The 22,476-nt window shown below is 41.5% G+C and overlaps 2 protein-coding genes across 3 annotated transcripts; both read right to left on the bottom strand.

The window, feature by feature from the left end:
• Positions 1-1,627: 1,627 nt before the first annotated feature.
• On the bottom strand, positions 1,628-10,598 carry LOC138828492 (leukocyte elastase inhibitor-like). Of its 2 annotated transcripts, none has more exons than XM_070024698.1 (7): positions 10,522-10,598; positions 9,215-9,390; positions 8,033-8,170; positions 7,382-7,499; positions 5,537-5,679; positions 5,134-5,301; positions 1,628-4,015 (listed from the first exon to the last, which is right to left on the bottom strand). In XM_070024698.1, the coding sequence occupies exons 2-7, from the start codon at positions 9,380-9,382 to the stop codon at positions 3,611-3,613; spliced, it is 1,140 nt and encodes a 379-aa protein (XP_069880799.1). In that variant the 5' UTR covers positions 9,383-9,390; positions 10,522-10,598; the 3' UTR covers positions 1,628-3,610. The 2 variants fall into 2 exon arrangements, with proteins under 2 accessions (XP_069880799.1, XP_069880800.1); XM_070024699.1 differs by lacking the exon at positions 10,522-10,598 and adding an exon at positions 10,061-10,079.
• Positions 10,599-13,410: 2,812 nt separating this feature from the next.
• LOC138828491 (leukocyte elastase inhibitor-like) lies at positions 13,411-22,266 on the bottom strand. The gene is made up of 7 exons (XM_070024697.1): positions 22,161-22,266; positions 21,261-21,436; positions 20,068-20,205; positions 19,417-19,534; positions 17,574-17,716; positions 17,163-17,330; positions 13,411-15,167 (listed from the first exon to the last, which is right to left on the bottom strand). Exons 2-7 carry the CDS (start codon positions 21,426-21,428, stop codon positions 14,763-14,765), a joined length of 1,140 nt encoding a protein of 379 aa, XP_069880798.1. The 5' UTR covers positions 21,429-21,436; positions 22,161-22,266; the 3' UTR covers positions 13,411-14,762.
• Positions 22,267-22,476: the final 210 nt, after the last annotated feature.

Genomic DNA, 22,476 nt, shown 5'->3' with positions numbered 1-22,476 from the left:
GGTAGGAGCAGAGCGCAGAATCAGTGGAAAGCAGGTGAAAAAATACAGCAGAGGGGCCCATCAGCCACACTGGACATTGATGGAAGTGAACTAAACAACTCAAGGGCAATGATGGGAGGAAGGGAATGAGAGAGAATGCAGGAACAGCTGATACTAAGCAAAAGAAAAGAAACATACATATCACCCAATTTGAAAAAAAATAGTTGTATGGTTCAAGGTCATAGAGTTCATAAGCATGGTAGATTAAGATAATGATGAATATCATTGTGCAGATTAATAGGTGTTTGGGACTTTAAAATACAAAACAAAACAAAATAAAAACAAACTTAAGGGTTAAAAAAATCTGTTTTGAAACTTCTCCTTACTTGCTTGCAAACCTCATCATAGAAAATGACCAAAAAGGAAAAATTTTGTTGTTTAGTTTGTATGAATCATACCATATGGGTTGATAGTCTTTTTGTGATTATGATGATTTGTTTCTAGCTGTGTGCCAGTGGCTCCTGCCTGTATTCTAGCTAGGCAGCCTGGAAGAAAAATTCTTGAGAGTCTTCTCCCCAATTAACCAGCAAAAAGCCAGAAGTGGAAATATGGTTCAAGTGATAATGCTTCAGCCTTGAGCAAAAAAAACCTAAGCAAGATCTGGAGGCCTGAGTTCAAGCCTAAGTACCAGAAAACCTCTCCCTCTCAAAAATTAAAACAAATGATCAAACAAAAAACAGATGAGAAGATGATCACAGTAATGAGTGACAAAAATCTCTATTTTTAAAAAGCCCTTGGAATATTCCCTTGAACAAAAGCCTGAATAAGTTCAGTAAACTTAAATAATAATTAAGTTTGTATATTTATAGTTTATTAGAACAAAGAAATCAATGCTTCTTAAAAAAAAAGCCAGAGAAGTCATTTTGTGGTGCTCATACTGGGACTTGAACTCAGGCCCTTACTCACTTTAGCTTCTTTCTTTGAGATAAATGCTTACCATTGAGCCACACCTCAGCATCCAAATTTTTGCCTATTAATTAGAAATAAGAGTCTCAAAGACTTTTCTGGACAATCTGGCTTTGAACAGATTTCCTCAGATCTTAGCCTCCTGAGTAGCTAGGATTATGGGGGTGAGCTACCAGGGCCTGGCTCTGAAACCAATACTTCTTAACAAGCAGTCATAGTTAGCTGACATAACTTGATCATATTACTACTGTTCAGAAGCACTGGATAGCAACCTTATGGTCAGAAAGCCAATGGCAAAAGGCTGTTTCTTTAAAAATATAATTTTATGCTTATTATTCAGGTGTTGTACAGAGGGTTTCCATTTCACAATTCAGGTAGTGCATACATTTCTTTTTAGACAATGTCACCCTTTTATTCACTTTTCCCCAGTTTTCCCTTCCCACCCCTGTCCACAAAGTTTCCTAGTTCATTTCCCACTTAAATGTGTCCTAAGGGCTGGGAAGGTGGCTCAGTGGTAGAGCGCTTGCCTTGCATGCATGAGGCCCTGGGTTCAAATCCTCAGCACCACATAAGCAAAAAAAAAAAAAAAAAGCCAGAAGTGGCACTGTGGCTCAAGTGTTAGAGCGCTAGCCTTGAGCTGAAGAGCTGAGGGACAGCACCTAGGCCCAGAGTTCAGGCCCCACAACCGGACCCAGAAAAAAAAAAGAAAAATTAAAAAACATATTTTCATTTCCTGTAATTCATGTTGATAATATGTGTTCAGAATTATGAATTGGTTCCTTCCCTTCTGGTATCCTCTTTTGTCTTCCCTGTGTGAGAACGCCTAGATATCTGTATAATTTGTTATGTCCCCATAATTTACATCAAGCTTGCACATATGAGAGAAAATATGCGCCATTTGTCTCTCTGAGCTTGGGTTACCTCACAACACGATTTGCTCTAGATCCTTCCATGTCCCTGCAGAGGACATAATCTTCTTTCCAATGGATGAGTACTGTTCTCTTTTGTGTATATACCACATTTGTTTGATCCACTCATATATGTAGGGCATCTGGGCCACTTTCATAATTTGGTCATTGGAAAGGCTATTTGTTTTTTTTTTTATTTTTATTTATTTTTTATTGTGAAAATACTGTACAGGGGGTTACAATTATATGGGCAATATAATAGTATATTTCTTATCAAGCATTGTAGCCTCCTCCTTTGTTTCCTCTTCCCATCCCTTCCCATCCTCCCGCACCCCCACCCAATCCTCCCTGCCCCCCCCACCAAAGTTGTAACGTTCATTTTCGACATAAAGACTTGTACTTCTCATTGTTGCAACCTGTATTCTTATTTAAACGACTTGTTTTTCCCTTTCCCCTCCACAAATTATACCGACATCAAATATAGTGAAAGCAGGGGTTATACTGTGGGGGAGGGACATACAAAGCAACAAAGAAATCATCTTATAAATGAGTTAGAAACAATCACATGAAAGATAAAAAACATTTGAATACATATCTTAGGGTTCATTTCCCTAACATCACCTTATCTGACCTTTTCTGCTTGACTCAGATATATACTAGATATTGTAAATAAGGGAAACCATGGTACTTATGCTTCTTTGGGCTTGGCTTACTTCACTTAATATAATTTTTTCCAAGTGGAAAGGCTATTTGTAAAGATAAAATCCAGACATGGTGCTGGGAAAGGGGCTCAATAGGAAAGCACTAACTTAGCAAGCCTGGGGCACTGGGAACCATCCCCAGCACAATGAAGAAGGGAAGGAGAAAAAGACAGAGGAAGGTAGGGAGAGTGTACATAGTTTCATTCATTGAAATGTTTGATTACTTTGAAAAATTGATTTCATCTCTTCTTTTTGCCTCATCCTAATTCCAGACTGAGAAATAAGTGGCGATTGAAAGTCATGTCTACTATGGAGAGGATGGCAACTTCACAGACTACTACATGGTTAAGAATCTATACATCTGGGGCTGGGAAGGTGGCTCAGTGGTAGAGCGTTTGCTTTGCATGCCAGAGGCCCTGGGTTCGATTCCTCAGCACCACATACGCAAAAAGAAAAAAGCCGGAAGTGGCGCTGTGGCTCAAGTGGTAGAGTGTTTGCCTTGAGCTGAAGAGCTGAGGGACAGCACCTAGGCCCAGAGTTCAGGCCCCATGACTGGACCCAAAACAAAGAATCTATACATCTGAGTTATCCTTTATTTTTAACTCAAAAGCACAATCATTGGATTTTTCTCCTTTCATGGTAAACTCTGTTGAATATAATCCTAGCTACTCAGGAGGTTGAGATCTGAGGACTGAAGTTCAAAGTCAGCCCTGGCAGGTCAATGGGAAACACTCTTATCTCCCATAAGCCAGCAAAAAATAAAGGCAGAACTGGGGGTATGGCTCAAGATGCAGAGTGCCAGCATTCAGTGAAAAAATTCAAGTTAAGAAGAGGAGGCCCTGTGTTCACAGCCCAATACCAACACCAACTATTCACCGAAATAGTACAAAATTACTTATATAAGAAGCCAAGAGGGATGAGATTTTAAAGGAAATTGAAGGTAGCTTCTGGATAGTAATTTTATTGGTAAAAAATAACTGAAAATTTTAACTATGGAAAGCTCAAGAACTAAGACTATATTCTTGACCTTGATTTCCTTGCCTGAGTCTCTTTCCTCTAAGGGGAAGAATATCTGCCAAGGAACAGGATGTTATCTGTGGGGTTGTGCCTAATAAAGAAAAGGAATGGATGGTCAGCTGTGAAGTCTACCATGTGTGGCCTCGAGAAAAAGGTGGCAACAACTCCAGTGGCAGCTGCTGCCTCTGTACCCTCTTCATTCACTTCCACAAAAGATTTGTGGACAATATTTGATATGAAAAGATCTCTGCCTCCTGACATGCCAGACAGATCAGCCTTGCTACTAATAAAGAGATCCTCTACTCCCAGGTGGGCTAGGTCCGAGTTGAGCACATAGGTTTCCTCCAGTTTGAATCTGGGCAATTTGACCTTGACCTCAGGCTTTTTCAGCTTTACAAGTTTGGTCCACTCACGAAGTTTTTCTAGAGTCAATTGCTTCTCAATCTGAAATTAGAATGAGGCAAAAGGAAAAAGTGAAATGGATTTTCCAGAAGCAAATAAGCACTATTCAAATGAATGAGCATACAATAACAGTTCCTAATAAGTTTCCTTTGTTTTGTGCTCAAACAGATTCTATTAGAAAGATTTCATTTTTGTTTGCCAATTGGTGCAATAGAACAGAAATATGTTCTAAGCCAATAAGATTCAAGTATAAGAACTTTGAACATGGAACAGATCATCTATCTACTATGGAAACATTATGCAAAGTTCACATTAGAAAATAGGGCTAACACTCCAACAAGCATGTACCCATTGGAAACTTAGTCTATATGAATTATAGTAAGAATGAATAATGTTAGGATATGATGAAAATATACACTGAAATGTCAGGGTTTAAAAAACGTTTTCTTCAGTAAAATAATCCTCATCTTATTATACTTTTCTTTAAGGCAATTGAAGAGACTTTCCATGACTGTCACAAATATTACTTTAGTATCAATCTGTAAACTTTCCTGATCACATCAGCCCACTGAAAATTATTGGCCATCTTATCAATTTCAACTTAATATTTCTGTATAGAGATAAAGTTCAGAGGCAGAGCACTTGCCTAACATGCAAAGAACCCTGGGTTTGATCTCCAGCACAGCTGATAATAATACAGGCTCCTGTCTATAATTGAAGCTCCTCAAATGACTGAGATATGAGGATTGAGGTTTGAAGCCAGCCCAGGCAGAGAAGTCCGGAATATTCATCTATAATTAAGTACCAAAAAGCCTGATGTAGAACTATGGCTCAAGTGCTACAACCATAGCCTTGAGCAAAACATAACACGGGAAACTTACACAGGTGCTGAATTCAAGCCCCAGGATCAGCAACAAATCATCATCATCCTCATCATAACAAAAAGTGTGATGATGAGGATAAAATTAAAGCAGGGCCTCAGAGAAGTAAAGGCCGATAGGTTGTATTTACAAAGAAATGGAAAGCATTGGCATTGGATGTCAGATAACGTCAGTGACAAATACCAAGCACCTACCATGGAACTTACACACAAGAACAACTGCCTGAGCATAGCAGTATAGCAAAAGGAAACAGGAATCAGGAAACTGGCAGTGGGTTACCTTCCTCAGACCTGTGGACTCATCCTCAATGTCATCAGGCAGCAGAATGACCATGCTGAGCTCCTCGCCCTGGTAAGGCAGCTCCAGCACCCGGCAATTCAGGTCTTGGATGTAGCCAAAAGGAAACTTTTTCTTCTGATACATCATCTTCACTGTTTTCGTGTCTTTCTGAAACATTAAGAAAAAATGCCCTAATTATGTTCTGTTCTTTTACAGCAAAGAGTAATTTAGAGGCTGGAGTTGTGGTTTCACATAGAGTAATGGGAATAGCAAATGGGACACTTGGATTTCATGCCCAGTGGACACGCACACACACACACACACACACACACACACACACACACACACACACACACACAAAACTCAATCCCGAAGGCATTTCTGGACATTGGCATCTCCTGACCTTGTTCAGTCTGAATGGGGCATCGGTTGTGTCTTCTTTCATGAATTTCTCCTGCCAGTTTCCCTTGAAGTAGATGGCATTCACCAGCACAAGTCTGGTCATGGTATCAACCATACCTGCAGACAGTAGTTCTGGAATTTTCCCTGAGAAGATAAAGTGAGCCTATTGAAAACTCTATGTTGGAATTCCAAATTTGAACAGACAATTTGGTTGCACTGAAAGGTGATTCAAACATATATGCTCCCATATATTTTCCTTTAACTCGGTGTTAACAAAAGCCCAACTGGTTCTTTTGACTTTAAATACAACAATGTGAGAGACAGACCAGGGTGGCATGCAAATAGGTCATTGATGGGGCTTGGAGAGCAGCTCAGCAGTAGTACAGAGTATGTGCATGAAGTCCTGGATTGCATTCCCTGCATGAAAACCAAAAAGTTCATTAAAACCAATCAAATGTCCTGCAAGGCTAAATTTAGGAAAAATGCTCCTTACTTGGACTATGTCAAAACAATAAGCATTATTTTGTGAATGGAAATTTCAGAAAATCATCCTTAATCAAAATGTTTCTAGTCACTTGTACATGTGTTTTCAAATCTGCTAAATGGAAACTTACTCAAAAAAATAATTTTAATAAATATTCACAAGGTCAAACAATCATTCTCTTCAGCAAAGTGTCTACCCAAAGCTACAGACACAGTAGGGAACAATTTCCTGTTGCATTGGACAGGTGTTCAGGTGTTTTCTGAGAATACTATCGCACATAGGGACAATATTAGGTTAATAAATTAATTGAGCCCTGATAGTAAGCCTACGCACCACATGCTCTTGATTTACTGGACAAGAGGTTGGCAAAAGTATTAACAACCATAATCATTTTTAAATAATGGCTTCATGTATTCCATGAAATTTCCTATGAATATTAACTATTTGAGGGCAGGGGTGTTATTCCTTTTATTCTGTGTTGAGTGTTGGTTTCAACTTCAAAATGTAGTTGCAAAGACCTGACAAGAAGAAAATATTTAGGGCTGGGGAGATGGCTCAGTGGTAGAGCGCTTGCCTTGCATTTTTGAGGCCCTGGGTTTGATTCCTCAGCACCACATAAGCAAAAAGAAAAAAGCCGGAAGTGGCTCTGTGGCTCTAATGGTAGAGTGCTAGCCTTGAGCGGAAGAGCTGAGGGACAGTGCCAGGCCCAGAGTTCAGGCCCCACGACCGGACCCCCCCAAAAAAAAAAGAAGAAGAAGAAGAAAATATTTAATTGCTCCAGTTCAAATTTTCTATATTTCCCCTCTCATGGATTTCTAGTAAATGACCGTTTGTCCACAAATGAACATTACAAAACTTATGTCCAGGGAGTAGCATCTACAGGGAAGTGTGTATGAATCAGGAATTCGGAAGGGCTGGGAAAAGAAATAAGATGCGAGGAAGGAGGGTGGATGACAGAAAGGGCCTGCACAAGAAGAGTCTACTATTGCTAGGAAGTGGCCTCATGAATTCCAGATTTTCTCCTCAGCCCTTCTCACTACTGGAAAGTGGTGGAGTCTTTAATAGGTGGGACTAAGTAGAAAGTATTCAGACAACAAGACCAGAAAGGGAAGGATAACCTTCAAGGGATTGTGGGACACTGGTCTCTTCCTTTCCCTTGTCCTTCCTACTTTCTTTTCCTATACAGCCATGAAGTAAATTGACTCCTCTGCCACATGCTCCTGCCATGAGGAACTGTGCTGCCACTGGAACAATCAATCGTGGGCTCACTAAACAACCTTTTCTTTATACAAGCTAACTCAGGGAGTTGTTACAGTAAGGAAACGCTGGCTAACAGAGACTCCATGACACCCAATCTCTTACCTTCTGTCTGCCCTTTGACCCATTCATTTATTGCCTTCCTGGACTCCTCAGAGCCATGCTGAAAATCCACACTGGCCAACTCAGCACCATACATTTTCTGAGTTGAAGCCAAGAAGTCCTATGTCAAAGATCAAGAAAAAGTCAAGAATTACACCTCCTATGAACAGAAATAATTTCCCAGAATTCTGGAAAGTGAAAGAATTCAGCAGAAAAGGCTACATTTCATTGAACACAAAAATTCTAAACCCTACACTTTTTATTTTCATCAAAAACATAGGAACGTTACATTTTCTATCTCAGCCATTAAGGGTTCACTGTGGTAGGACTAAGTTTAATCCACTCTGGTGCTATATAAAGTTTACCAATTTCTTTTCAATGCTTGGGCTGACATTTTCCTAAGTAGGCAAATAACAATAGTACTTTGGAAGGGAATGACAAGATTCACTCTTGCTTTAGTAGAATAACAAGACTGAGCTTTTTACAAAGCAAATGAAAGTCCAAAAAAAGGAAGTGCTATATGCCACACATTCTCATTCTGTATTGTTTGTATAAATATTAAAACTACTAAAGTGCCTTTTGTGCCTTGATTTTTACAGGAAAGCATCTCAACTATCCAGTGGAATTACGCAGTACGGAAAGTAAAGCACATACCGGGAGGAAATTATATGTTTTCTCTCCATATAATCTGTTAGCAAGTTTCAGAATATAGGGACTTCCATGTTTATTAATCGCAGCATTCAGATCTTGAAATCTGGAATGAATATCCTCAACTTCATTGAAATGAAAGGTCTGAAAGAAAGAAAACGTTCTACAGATAACCATTTGTTTTGAAATTTCTAAGTGAATCCCTAGTTTGGCTTCCATCATGTTTTTATTCTAAATTTATTCATTTCTCTGTGTGTGTGTGTGAGTGTGTGTGTGTGTGTGTGTGTGTGTGTATTGGTATTGTGGCTTAGGCTCAGAGCCTAGTTATCTCCCTTAACTGCTCTGCTCAAGGCTTGGCATCTATGGTTTGAGCCACCAGAGCTTCACCTTCCCAGAGAACAGTGCCATCTGATGTATGGTAGGCATGTTAGAAAGTTCTCCACTTTTACCATTCTTTCCTAGGCTTCAAGAGAAGGCAGCGTTCTCAAGAATTCAGGAAAACAGAACGTTACGGAAGACGAGAAGCAGGGGTGTCCTTTCTCTTGCTGAAACAGTCATCTGTTGGTACCTTTTTGCCAGGGGCTTGGTCCCACTCACCAACCTGCCCAGCCTCCCACACCCCACCTGCCACAGGAATCTTGTGCTGCTCCTTAGTCCTGAGCCAGTCCCTTCTCACACACAGAGTCAAGCTTTGGGAACAGGCTAGACAGTTGTCTTTTATTCCAGTCCCTGAAAGAAGGCAATACCACCAACTTCTCATTGTCTTTTGTGTGTTTCCCATATCTCCTCCCTCGAAGGTTTAAAGGTGATTCCATAGAACAGGCATTACTTATGAGTAGTTAGATATCATATGCAAAGCACAAGTGGAAACTACTAGACAAGGAGAGGTGAGGACCCAGGAAAGCTGAGAAATTCAGTCTTGGAAATAAATCCCTTGGTGGCACAGAAACATCAGTGGATTTGCTCACTGCTATCTCCTAGGCAAACCAATACACATTGCCTGAGGATCTTCATGAAAGGCTGCTCTTGGGCTTTTAGGAAAACCTGACCTAAACACGGACCATTGTTAAACACAGGTCAAAACATGGTTTCAGAAAACACATTAAGAGTTCAGAGGTGCCACTTTTTGACCCCAGTTCTAGGTTTATCAGAGAGTAGCAGAGAGGAGACAGGTTTCCTGCTGCTGACCTTGGAGAGCTGTGCTGCAGTGTTGCCTCTGCACCCCAGAAGAACCATGGCCAAGGCAGATGAAATGCTGAAGGGAGAGATGAAGATGTTTCCTGTTGGGTTGTTTTCACTCAGAGCCAGGAACAGGTCCAAGGTGAAACGGGTGTTGGCAGTGCTCAGTTGCTCCATGGTGAAAGCTGGAACACAAAGTGGAGGCTGCCGGCTGCCCACTGCCCGTGCCCCCACGAGGGATGCCCCCTGGCCCTGTCATCATCTCAGCTTGTGCCACCCACCGCTTAACTCCCTGGAACTTGGACCTCAGCTCATCCCCACCCAAGAGCACAAGAATTCTCTCCCATGTACACAAAGGTGGGGCTGTTCTTGAGCTGTGACACAATGCTAGATTCCTGCTGTTCTCACCTGCTGGACAGGTGTCTCTGACAACCCAGCTCCCCAGCTCCTCCAAACTGTTAGGTTTGGGAGAACACACATAACTGTCCCTCTGGTACAAGTCTCATTCATTTGGGGAATGAATCCCTTGTCTGCATTTGCCTGAAATAAGAATGCTTTCACTAAAACATCATAGCCATCTGCTACCCATTAAAACAATTTCTCGGAACTATGGAATTATAATGAACAATAGAATTCATTTGGTCATTCCTAAACATCAAGGTCCAAAGTCTTAGTGGGTGTACAAGTTGTGGGTTTAGGAAGGCAGCCTATCTAGGGTCAGGGAAGGTTGTTAGGCAGGGAGGCTGGACACAATGTCCTCTTCCCTTGTGCAGGGAAGGTAGTGTTTGCAATGGTAGGTTCTGGTTGGGGAGAGGGGTACCTATGGATCAACCTTGGACCCCTTTGGACTCTTACAGACTGATTTCCCCAAAGCAGAGCAAACAACATCCGTGCTCAGCTCACTTCTCACTTTTGCTGAGGAATGACCTCTGGATGGCTCTGGCTTCCTTTCCTTCTCTGGGGCAGAAGGGAGAAGCAGACCCACCCTCTGTTGCTGGGAAGTGCCAGGAAGGAGCTACAGGGAAATAAAACCGGATCTCAGCTTTAGGTCTGCACTGGCCAGCATCACCTTCCCCCCTCCGTGTCTGCAAGGCCCGCCTGGCATTGGGCCCTGGGCCTGGAGGCTGCCTTGCCAGGGGATTTCCTGCCACAATCCTCACCAGCTGGGATCATGTGCTGGAGCAGGAGCTAGCATGCAGGGTAGATTGCTGTTGGCTTATAGAGCCAAGGAATGAGCGCCTCTGGGAGCCCTTGAGGGTCTCAGCAGGATCCGCCTTTCCCTCCCAGGCCACCTCCCTTGTGGCACCCTTCCTTACCCTCTGCACAGCTGCTTGGGCTTCCAGGATGTGGGTCCAGGAGGAGCCTGAATCAGGCCTGCAGCCCTTATAGTCCCTGGAAGGGGTGTGTCTTCATGGCAGGCCCCAAGACACTGCCCTTCCCTTTGGTGACTGCTGAGAGGCCGGGTTTTCAGGGTTGGCTAAGTAACTGCCTAATTGTACAAGGGCTGCATGACTCCTGCCTTTAGGCCATCACCACTTTTCTAGACTGTTCCTCAAATTTCTGCCAGGAACTTTAAGCTGTTTCTTTCTAAAGTGAATGATGGTGATAAAATGTGTTACTTCTTATATGGGAAATTATGTACTCCAAATGCTAGGGTGGGATTTTTTTTTTTTTTTTGCTGGTGTGTGTGGGGGGGTAGTGTAGGGGAAATACAATTTGAGGCCTTCTGTGCACACTGGGGGTGTGGGAGGGTGGAGGGTTAGAAGAGTGGCCACAATACCACAGAATCCGTTCCAAACTTCTGACTTTATTGCCTTCCACATACCAATGGTTTCAAAGGACTGCACAGCCTAGGTGACACACCACATAACTCACACTGTGGGAACAAATATTTTTTACTCAGTCACGCAATCCTCCTCCAAATATGAAAATAAACTCTCAAGTTTGAGTAGCACAGGCCACAACTGTTTCCCTGCAGAAAATCTCTCCCCGTGTAAAATCAGTTTGACTCCTTTTTTACATCTGGATATGTAATTTCACCAAGTTAATAGTTCTTATGAGCACAAAATGTCTGTTGTAGTAATAGCCAAATATGAAAACAATCCAGATGCCCTACTACAGATGGATCCACAAATTATAGTACCTGTATACTATGGAGTTTTATACAACCATTAGAAAGGATAATGGCGGGGCTGTGAAGGTGGCTCAGTGGTAGAGTGCTTGCCTCACATGCTCAAGGCCCTGGGATCGATTTCTCAGCACCATATAAGCAAAAAGAAAAAATCCAGAAGTGGCGCTGTGGCTCAAATGGTAGAGTGCTAGCCTTGAGCTGAAGAGCTGAGGGAGAGCGCCCAGGCCCAGAGTTCAGGCCCCATGACCGGACCCACCCCCCTCCCCCCCAAAAAAACCCAAAGCAAAACAATAAAGGATAATGGCATTTACAGGGAAATGGACAGAACTAGAACAAATCATGTTGAGTGAGGTAAGCTAAGATCACACAGACAATGGAGTATATTCTCCCTGATAGATGTTAAATGTTAAAATGCAATGAGATATGACAAAATAAAACAGGACTCAAATTACCCATACACAGTGAGACCAAAAGAGGACAGTCTCAGGAGAAAAGCACCAAATTGCAATACCCAAGCACCCCTTCATTTCTATATAAAATAATAGACATACTGAAAAGAAACCCAAAGAGAAGGAAACAAAGTATCTCTTCTTACTTTATCCTATGATTTTTTAGATGACTCTGTATTCTTTACTTCATACATGGTGATTACACATGCACAACTGAGGGAAGGTAGGAGCAGAGCACAGAATCAGTGGAAAGCAGGTGAAAAAATACAGCAGAGGGGCCCATCAGCTGCACTGGACATTGATGGAAGTGAACTAAACAACACAAGGGCGATGATGGGAGGAAGGGAATGAGAGAGAATGAGGGAACAGCTCATACTAAGCAAAAGAAAAGAAACATACATATCACCCAATTTGAAAAAAAATAGTTGTATGGTTCAAGGTCATAGAGTTCATAATCATGGTAGATTAAGATAATGATAAATATCATTGTGCAGGTTAATAGGTGTTTGTGACTTTAAAATACAAAGCAAAACAATATAAAAACAAACGGAAAGGGGTGAAAAAAATCTGTTTTGAAACTTCTCCTTACTTGCTTGCAAACCTCATCATAGAAAATGACCAAAAAGGAAAAATTTTGTTGTTTAGTTTGTATGAATCATACCATATGGGTTGATAGTCTTTTTGTGATTATGATGATTTGTTTCTAGCTGGGTGCCAGTGGCTCCTGCCTGTATTGTAGCTAGTCAGCCTGTTAGAAAAATCCTTGAGAGTCTTCTCTCCAATTAACCAGCAAAAAGCCAGCAGTGAAAATATGGTTCAAGTGATAATGCTCCAGCCTTGAGCAAAAAAACCTAAGCAAGATCTGGAGGCCTGAGTTCAAGCCCAAGTAAAAGAAACCCCCCCCCTTAAAAATAAAAACAAATGATCAAACAAAAAACTGATGAGATGATCACAGTAATGAGTGACAAAAATATTCTCTATTTTTAAAAAGCCTTTGGAATATTCCCTTGGACAAAAGCCTGAATATGTTTAGTAAACTTAAATAATAATTAAGTTTGTATATTTATAGTTTATTAGAACAAAGAAATCAATGCTTCTTTAAAAAATAAACCAGAGCAGTCTTTTTGTGGTGCTCATACTGGGACTTGAACTTAGGCCCTTACTCACTTTAGCTTCTTTCTTTGAGATAAATGCTCTACCACTTGAGCCACACCTCTGCATCCAGATTTTTGCCTATTAATTAGAAATAAGAGTCTCAAAGACTTTTCTGGACAATCTGGCTTTGAACAGAGATCCTCAGACCTTAGCCTCCTGAGTAGCTAGGATTATGGGGGTGAGCTACCAGGGCCTGGCTCTGAAACCAATACTTCTTAACAAGCAGTCATAGTTAGCTGGCATAATTTGATCAAGTTACTACTGCTCAGAAGCACTGGATAACAACCTCATGGTCAGAAAGCCAAGGGCAAAAGGCTGTTTTCTTTAAAGACATAATTTTATTGTTATTATTCAGGTGTTGTACACAGGATTTCCATTTCACAATTCAGGTAGTGCATACATTTCTTTTTAAACAATGTCACCCCTTCATTCATTTTTCCCCAGTTTTACCCTCCCACCCCTGCCCACAAAGTTACTAGTTCATTTCCCACTTAAATGTGTCCTAAATACCATGATTGCATTTGTTAACCATTCCTCCTTCCTTTCCTGTGTCCCCCTTTGCACCTGCTAAGAAGCAGAAAAAGGAAACACACAAAAGAACAACAGCAAAAAAAAAACATACAAAGACCACTACCACCACCACCAAAAACATATTTCCATTTCCTGTAATTCATGTTGATAATATGTGTTCAGAATTATGCCTTTGGGTTGGTTCCTTCCCTTCTGATATCCTTTTTTGGCCTCCCTGTGTGAGAACGCCTAGATACCTGTATAATTTGTTATGTCCCCATAATTTCCATCAAGCGTGCACATATGAGAGAAAATATGCGCCATTTGTCTTGCTGAGCTTGGGTTACCACATAACACGATTTGCTCTAGATCCTTCCATGTCCCTGCAGAGGACATAATCTTCTTTCCAACGGATGAGTACAATTCTCTTTTGTGTATATACCACATTTATTTGATCCATTCATGTATTCTAGGATTTCTGGGCCATTTTTATAACTTTGCCATTGGAAAGGCGATTTGTAAAGATAAAATCCAGACATGGTACTGGGAAAGGGGCTCAGTAGTAAAGCACTAACTTAGCAAGCCTGGGGCATGGGAACCATCCTCTGCACAATGAAGAAGGGAGGGAGAAAAGGACAGAGGAAGGTAGGAGAGTGTACAGGTTCATTCATTTAAATAATGTTTGATTACTTTGTAAAATTGATTTCATCTCTTCTTTTTGCCTCATCCTAATTCCAGACTGAGAAATAAGTGACGATTTAAAGTCATGTCTACTATGGAGAGGATGGCAACTTCACAGATTACTACATGGTTAAGAATCTACACATCTGAGTTATCCTTTATTTTTAACTCAAAGGCAAAATCATTGGATTTTTCTCCTTTCATTGTAAACTCGGTTGAATATAATCCTAGCTACTCAGGAGGTTGAGATTTGAGGATTGAAGTTCAAAGTCAGCCCTGGCAGGTCAATGGGAAACACTCTTATCTCCCATAAGCCAGCAAAAAATAAAGGCAGAACTGGAGGTATGGCTCAAGACGTAGAGTGCCAGCATTCAGTGAAAAAAATCAAGGTAAGAACAGGAGGCCCTGTGTTCAAAGCCCAATACCAACACCAACTAAATAAGTATTCACCTAAATAGTACAAAATTACTTATATAAAAAGCCAAGAGGGATGAGTTTTTAAAGGAAATTGAAGGTATTTTCTGGATAGTAATTTTATTGGTAAAAAAATAACTGAAAATTTTAACTATTAAAAGCTCAGGAACTAAGACTATATTCTTGACCTTGATTTCCTTGCCTGAGTCTCTTTCCTCTAAGGGGAAGAATATCTGCCAAGGAACAGGATGTTATCTGTGGGGTTGTGCCTAATAAAGAAAAGGAATGGATGGTCAGCTGTGAAGTCTACCATGTGTGGCCTCGACAAAGGGATGACAACATCTCCAGTGGCAGCTGCTGCCTCTGTACCCTCTTCATTCACTTCCACAAAAGATTTGTGGACAATATTTGATATGAAAAGATCTCTGGCTCCTGACATGCCAGACAGATCAGCCTTGCTACTAATAAAGAGATCCTGTACTCCCAGGCGAGCTAAGTCAGAGTTGAGCACATAGGTTTCTTCCAGTTTGAATATGGGCAATTTGACCTTGACCTCAGGCTTTTTCAGCTTCACAAGTTTGGTCCACTCACGAAGTTTTTCTAGAGTCAATTGCTTCTCAATCTGAAATTAGAATAAGCAAAAGGAAAAAGTGAAAGGGATTTTACATAAGCAAATAAGCACCATTCAAATGATGAGCATACAATAACAATTGCTAATAGGTTTCCTTTGTTTTGTGCTCAAACAGATTCTATTACAAAGATTTCATTTTTGTTTGCCAATTGGTGCAACAGAACAGAAATATGTTCTAAGCCAATAAGATTCAAGTACAGGAACTTTGAACATGGAAAAGATCATCTATCTACAATGGAAATACTATGCAAAGTTCACATCAGAAAATAGGCCTAACTCTCCATCAAGCATGTACCCATTGGAAACTTAGTCTATATGAATTATAGTAAGAATGAATAATGTTAGGATATGATGAAAATATACACTGAAATGTCAGTGTATATTCTTCAGTAAAATAATCCTCAACTTATATACTTTTCTCTAAGGCAATTGAAGAGACTTTCCAAGACTGTCACAAATATTACTTTAGTATAAATCTGTAAACTTTCCTGATCACATCAGCCCACTGAAAATGCTAGACCATCTTATCAATTTCAACCTAGGATTTCTGTATGGAGATAAAGTTCAGAGGCAGAGCACTTGCCTAACACGCACAGGACCCTGTGGTTGATCTCCAGCACTGCTGATAATAATACAGGCTCCTAGTATGGAGGGTCCTCAAAAGACTTCACATAGAACTCCCCTATGACCCAGCAATCCCACTTTTGGGCATTTACCCAAATGTTTACAAACAAGACCACACTAAAGCTACCAGAACAACAATGTTTATTGCAGCATTATTTACCATAGCTAAGATATGGAACCAACCCAGATGCCCCTCAGTAGATGAATGGATCAAGAAAATGTGGTATATATACACAATGGAATTCTATGCCTCCATCAGAAAGAATGACATTGCCCCATTTGTTAGGAAATGGAAAAACTTGGAAAAAATTATATTAAGTGAAGTAAGCCAGGCCCAAAGAAACATAGGTCCCATGGTTTCCCTTATTTGCAATATCTAGTATATGTATGAGTCAAGCAGAAAAGGTCAGATAATGTGATGTCAGGAAAATGAACGCTTAGATATGTATTTTAATGTTTTTTTCTTTCATGCTTGTGTTTCTAACACATTTATAAGATTATCTCTTTGTTGCTTTGTATGTCCCTCCCCCACAGTATAACCCCTGCTTTCACTATATTTGATGTCAGTATAACTTGTGGAGCAGATGAGGAAAAACCAGTTGTTTAAGGATACAGGCAGACTTGTTGCAACAATGAGAAGTACAAGTTGTCATGTCCAAAACGAGCTTTACAACGTCGGTGCGGGGGTGGGGGGGGTAAGGGAGGCAGGGGGAAGGAGAAGGATTGGGATTGGGGGGGAGGGGGAAGGCTGGGAAGGGATGTGAAGGGTAAACCAAAGGAGAAGGCTGCAATGCTTGGTAAGAAATGTACGCATTATCCTGCCCATGTAATTGTAACCCCTCTGTACAGTATGTTCACAAATAAAATAAAATTAATTTAAAAAAAATACAGGCTCCTGTCTATAATTGAAGCTCCTCAAATGACTGAGATATGAGGATAGAGGTTTGAAGACAGCCCAGGCAGAGAAGTCAGGAATATTCATCTATAATTAAGTACCAAAAAGCTTGATGCAGAACTTGATGTAGAACTTGATGTGGCTCAAGTGGTACAACCATAGCTTGAGCAAAAAATAACACGGGAAACTTACACAGGTGCTGAATTCAAGCCCCAGGATCAGCAACAAATCATCATCCTCATCATAACAAAAAAGTGATGATGAGGATAAAATTAAAGCAGGGCCTCAGAGAAGTAAAGTCTGATAGGTTGTATTTACAAAGAAATGGAAAGCATTGACATTGGATGTCAGATAACGTCAGTGACAAATACCAAGCACCTACCATGGAACTTACACACAAGAACAATTGCCTAAGCATAGCAGTATAGCAAAAGGAAACAGGAATCAGGAAACTGGCAGTGGGTTACCTTCCTCAGACCTGTGGACTCATCCTCAATGTCATCAGGCAGCAGAATGACCATGCTGAGCTCCTCGCCCTGGTAAGGCAGCTCCAGCACCCGGTACTTCAGGTCCTGGATGTAGCCAAAAGGAAACTTTTTCTTCTGATACATCATCTTCACTGTTTTCGTGTCTTTCTGAAACATTAAGAAAAATGCCCTAATTATGTTCTGTTCTTTTACAGCAAAGAGTAATTTAGAGGCTGGAGTTGTGGTTTCACATAGAGTAATGGGAATAGCAAATGGGACACTTGGATTTCATGCCCAGTGCACACACACACACACACACACACACACACACACACACGCACACACACGCACACACACGCACACACACAAACTCAACCCAGAAGGCATTTCTGGACATTGGCATCTCCTGACCTTGTTCAGTCTGAATGGGGCATCGGTTGTGTCTTCTTTCATGAATTTCTCCTGCCAGTTTCCCTTGAAGTAGATGGCATTCACCAGCACAAGTCTGGTCATGGTATCAACCATACCTGCAGACAGTAGTTCTGGAATTTTCCCTGAGAAGATAAAGTGAGCCTATTGAAAACTCTATGTTGGAATTCCAAATTTGAACAGACAATTTGGTTGCACTGAAAGGTGATTCAAACATACATGCTCCCATATATTTTCCTTTAACTCGGTGTTAACAAAAGCCCAACTGGTTCTTTTGACTTTAAATACAACAATGTGAGAGACAGACCAGGGTGGCATGCAAATAGGTCATTGATGGGGCTTGGAGAGCAGCTCAGCAGTAGTACAGAGTATGTGCATGAAGTCCTGGATTGCATTCCCTGCATGAAAACCAAAAAGTTCATTAAAACCAATCAAATGTCCTGCAAGGCTAAATTTAGGAAAAATGCTCCTTACTTGGACTATGTCAAAACAATAAGCATTATTTTGTGAATGGAAATTTCAGAAAATCATCCTTAATCAAAATGTTTCTAGTCACTTGTACATGTGTTTTCAAATCTGCTAAATGGAAACTTACTCAAAAAAATAATTTTAATAAATATTCACGAGGTCAAACAATCATTCTCTTCAGCAAAGTGTCTACCCAAAGCTACAGACACAGTAGGGAACAATTTCCTGTTGCATTGGACAGGTGTTCAGGTGTTTTCTGAGAATACTATCGCACATAGGGACAATATTAGGTTAATAAATTAATTGAGCCCTGATAGTAAGCCTACGCACCACATGCTCTTGATTTACTGGACAAGAGGTTGGCAAAAGTATTAACAACCATAATCATTTTTAAATAATGGCTTCATGTATTCCATGAAATTTCCTATGAATATTAACTATTTGAGGGCAGGGGTGTTATTCCTTTTATTCTGTGTTGAGTGTTGGTTTCAACTTCAAAATGTAGTTGCAAAGACCTGACAAGAAGAAAATATTTACGGCTGGGAAGATGGCTCAGTGGTAGAGCGCTTGCCTTGCATGCATGAGGCCCTGGGTTTGATTCCTCAGCACCACATAAGCAAAAAGAAAAAAGCCGGAAGTGGCTCTGTGGCTCTAATGGTAGAGTGCTAGCCATAAGCTGAAAAGCTGAGGGACAGCGCCGAGGCCCAGAGTTCAGCCCCACGACCAGACCCAAAAAAAAATAAAATAAAAAGAAGAAAATATTTAATTGCTCCAGTTCAATTTTGTCTATATTTCCCCTCTCATGGATTTCTAGTAAATGACAGTTTGTCCACAAATGAACATTACAAAACTTATGTCCAGGAAGTGGCATCTAAAGGGAAGTGTGTATGAATCAGGATTTGGGAAGGGCTGGGAAAAGAAATAAGATGCAAGGAAGGAGGGTGGATGACAGAAAGGGCCTGCACAAGATGAGTCTACTATTGCTAAGAAGTGGCCTCATGAATTCCAGATTTTCTCCCCAGCCCTTCTCACTACTGGAAAGTGGTGGAGTCTTTAATAGGTGGGACTAAATGTAAAGTGTTCAGACTACAATACCAGAAAGGGAAGGATAACCTTCAAGGGATTGTGGGACACTGGTCTCTTCCTTTCCCTTGTCCTTCCTACTTTCTTTTCCTATCCAGCCATGAAGTAAATTGACTCCTCTGCCACATGCTCCTGCCATGAGGAACTGTGCTGCCACTGGAACAATCAATCGTGGGCTCACTAAACAACCTTTTCTTTATACAAGCTAACTCAGGGAGTTGTTACAGTAAGGAAACGCTGGCTAACAGAGACTCCATGACGCCCAGTCTCTTACCTTCTGTCTGCCCTTTGACCCATTCATTTATTGCCTTCCTGGACTCCTCAGAGCCATGCTGAAAATCCACACTGGCCAACTCAGCACCATACATTTTCTGAGTTGAAGCCAAGAAGTCCTATGTCAAAAACCAAGAAGAAGTCAAGAATTACACCTCCTATGAACAGAAATAATTTCCCAGAATTCTGGAAAGTGAAAGAACTCTGCAAAAAAGGCTACATTTCATTGAACACAAAAATTCTAAACCCTACACTTTTTATTTTCGTCAAAAACATAGTAACATTACATTTCCTATCTCAGCCATTAAGGGTTCATTGTGGTAGGGCTAAGTTTAATCCACTCTGGTGCTATATAAAGTTTACCAATTTCTTTTCAATGCTTGGGCTGACATTTTCCTAAGTAGGCAAATAACAATAGTACTTTGGAAGGGAATGACAAGATTCACTCTTGCTTTAGTAGAATAACAAGACTGAGCTTTTTACAAAGCAAATGAAAGCTCAAAAAAAGGAAGTGCTATATGCCACACATTCTCATTCTGTATTGTTTGTATAAATATTAAAACTACTAAAGTGCCTTTTGTGCCTTGATTTTTACAGGAAAGCATCTCGACTATCCAGTGGAATTATACAGTATGGAAAGTAAAGCACTTACCTGGAGGAAACTATATGTTTTCTCTCCATATAATCTGTTAGCAAGTTTCAGAATATAGGGACTTCCATGTTTATTAATCGCAGCATTCAGATCTTGAAATCTGGAATGAATATCCTCAACTTCATTGAAATGAAAGGTCTGAAAGAAAGAAAACGTTCTACAGATAACCATTTGTTTTGAAATTTCTAAGTGAATCCCTAGGTAGGCTTCCATCATATTATAGTGTTTCCATTCTAAATTTATTCATTTCTGTGTGTGCGTGTGTGTGTGTGTGTGTGTGTGTGTGTGTGTGTGTGTGTGTGTGTGTGTATTGGTATTGTGGCTTAAGCTCAGAGCCTAGTTATCTCCCTTAATTGCTCTGCTCAAGGCTTGGCATCTATGGCTTGAGCCACCAGAGCTTCACCTTCCCAGAGAACCGTGCCATCTGATGCATGGTAGGCATGTTAGAAAGTTCTCCACTTTTACCATTCTTTCTTAGGCTTCAAGAGAAGACAGCGTTCTCAAGAATTCTGGAAAACAGCAAATTATGGAAGATGGGGAAGCACAGGTGGCCTTTCTCTTGCTGAAACAGTCATCTGTTGGTACCTTTTTGCCAGGGGCTTGGTCCCACTCACCAACCTGCCCAGCCTCCCATGCCCCACCTACCACAGGAATCTTGTGCTGCTCCTTAGTCCTGAGCCAGTCCCCTCTCACACACAGAGTCAAGCTTTGTGAACAGGTTAGACAGTTGTCTTTTGTTCCAATCCCTGAAAGAAGGCAATACCACCAACTTCTCATTGTCTTTTGTGTGTTTCCCATATCTCCTCCCTCGAAGGTTTAAAGGTGATTCCATAGAACAGGCATTCCTTATGAGTAGTTAGATATCATATGCAACGCAAAACTGGAAACTACTAGACAAAGAGAGGTGAGGACCCAGTAAAACTGAGAAATTCAGTCTTGGAAATAAAGCCCTTGGTGGCACAGGAACATCAGTGGATTTGCTCACTACTATATCCTAGGTAAACCAATACACATTGCCTGAGGATCTTCATGAAAGGCTGCTCTTGGGCTTTTAGGAAAACCTGACCTAAACATGGACCATTGGTAAACACAGATCAAACCATGGTTTCAGAAAACACATTATAGTTCAGAGGTGCCCCAGTTCTAGGTTTAGCAGAGAGTAGCAGAGAGGGGACAGGTTTCCTGCTGCTGACCTTGGAGAGCTGTGCTGCAGTGTTGCCTCTGCACCCCAGAAAAACCATGGCCAAGGCAGATGAAATGCTGAAGGGAGAGATGAAGATGTTTCCTGTTGGGTTGTTTTCACTCAGAGCCAGGAACAGGTCCAGGGTGAAACGGGTGTTGGCAGTGCTCAGTTGCTCCATAGTGAAAGCTGGAACACAAAGTGGAGGCCACAGGCTGCCCACTGCCTGTGCCCCCACGAGGGATGCCCCCTGGCCCTGTCATCATCTCAGCTTGTGCCACCCACCGCTTAACACCCTGGTACTTGTACCTCAGCTCATCCCCACCCAAGAGCACAAGAATTCTCTCCCATGTACACAAAGGTGGGGCTGGACCTGAGCCATGACACAATGCTAGATTCCTGCTGTTCTCACCTGCTGGACAGGTGCCTCTGACAACCCAGCTCCCCAGCTCCTCCAAACTGCTAGGTTTGGGAGAACACACATAACTGTCCCTCTGATACAAGTCTCATTCATTTGGGGAATGAATCCCTTGCCTGCATTTGCCTGAAATAAGAATGCTTTGACTGGAAGATCAGAGACATCTGCTACCCATTAAAACAATTTCTGGGAAAGATGGAATTATAATGAGCAATAGAATTCATTTGGTCATTCCTAAACATCAAGATCCAAAGTCTTAGTGGGTGTAGAAGTTGTGGGTTTGGGAAGGCAGCCTATCTAGGGTCAGGGAAGGTTGTTAGGCAGGGAGGCTGGACACATGTATTCTTCCCTTGTGCAGGGAAGGTAGTGTTTGCAATGGTAGGTTCTGGTTAGGGGTAGGGGTCCATATGGATCAACCTTGGTCCCCTCTGGACCCTTACAGACTGAGTTTCCCAAAGCAGAGCAAACAACATCCTTGCTCAGCTCACTTCTCACCTTTGCTGAGGAACAACCTCTGGATGGCACTGGCTTCCTTTCTTTCTCTGGGGCAGAAGGGAGAAGCAGACCAGCCCTCTGGTGCTGGGAAGTGCTACACAGCTCAGCCAGGAAGGAGCTACATGGAAAGAAAACCGGATGTCAGCTTTGGGTCTGCACTGGCCAGCATCACCTTTCCCCCTCCGTGTCTGCAAGGCCGGCCTGGCAGTGGGCCCTGGGCCTGGAGGCTGCCTTGCCAGGGGATCTCCTGCCACAATCCTCACATCTGGGATCATGTGCTGGGGCAGGAGCTAGCGTGCAGGGTAGATTGCTGTTG

The sequence above is a fragment of the Dipodomys merriami genome, unplaced genomic scaffold (genome assembly GCF_024711535.1).
Source record: "Dipodomys merriami isolate MVZ:Mamm:240054 unplaced genomic scaffold, mDipMer1.0.p SCAF_16, whole genome shotgun sequence".
NCBI lineage: Eukaryota > Metazoa > Chordata > Mammalia > Rodentia > Heteromyidae > Dipodomys > Dipodomys merriami.
The sequence above is the reverse complement of the archived record's forward strand: the minus strand, read 5'-3'. Positions and strand labels throughout refer to the sequence as shown.

Bases quoted from the DNA above. Each gene is read 5' to 3' on its own strand.
- LOC138828491 (XM_070024697.1), bottom strand. From the start codon at position 21,428: ATGGAGCAACTGAGCACTGCCAACACCCGTTTCACCCTGGACCTGTTC. The intron at 20,206-21,260 runs GTCAGCAGCAGG...TCTTTCTTTCAG, and splicing joins CTGCAGCACAGCTCTCCAAG to ACCTTTCATTTCAATGAAGT. The intron at 17,717-19,416 runs GTAAGAGACTGG...TTATCTTCTCAG, and splicing joins GGTCAAAGGGCAGACAGAAG to GGAAAATTCCAGAACTACTG.
- LOC138828492 (XM_070024698.1), bottom strand. From the start codon at position 9,382: ATGGAGCAACTGAGCACTGCCAACACCCGTTTCACCTTGGACCTGTTC. The intron at 5,680-7,381 runs GTAAGAGATTGG...TTATCTTCTCAG, and splicing joins GGTCAAAGGGCAGACAGAAG to GGAAAATTCCAGAACTACTG. The intron at 4,016-5,133 runs GTAACCCACTGC...TTCTAATTTCAG, and splicing joins AGTCCACAGGTCTGAGGAAG to ATTGAGAAGCAATTGACTCT.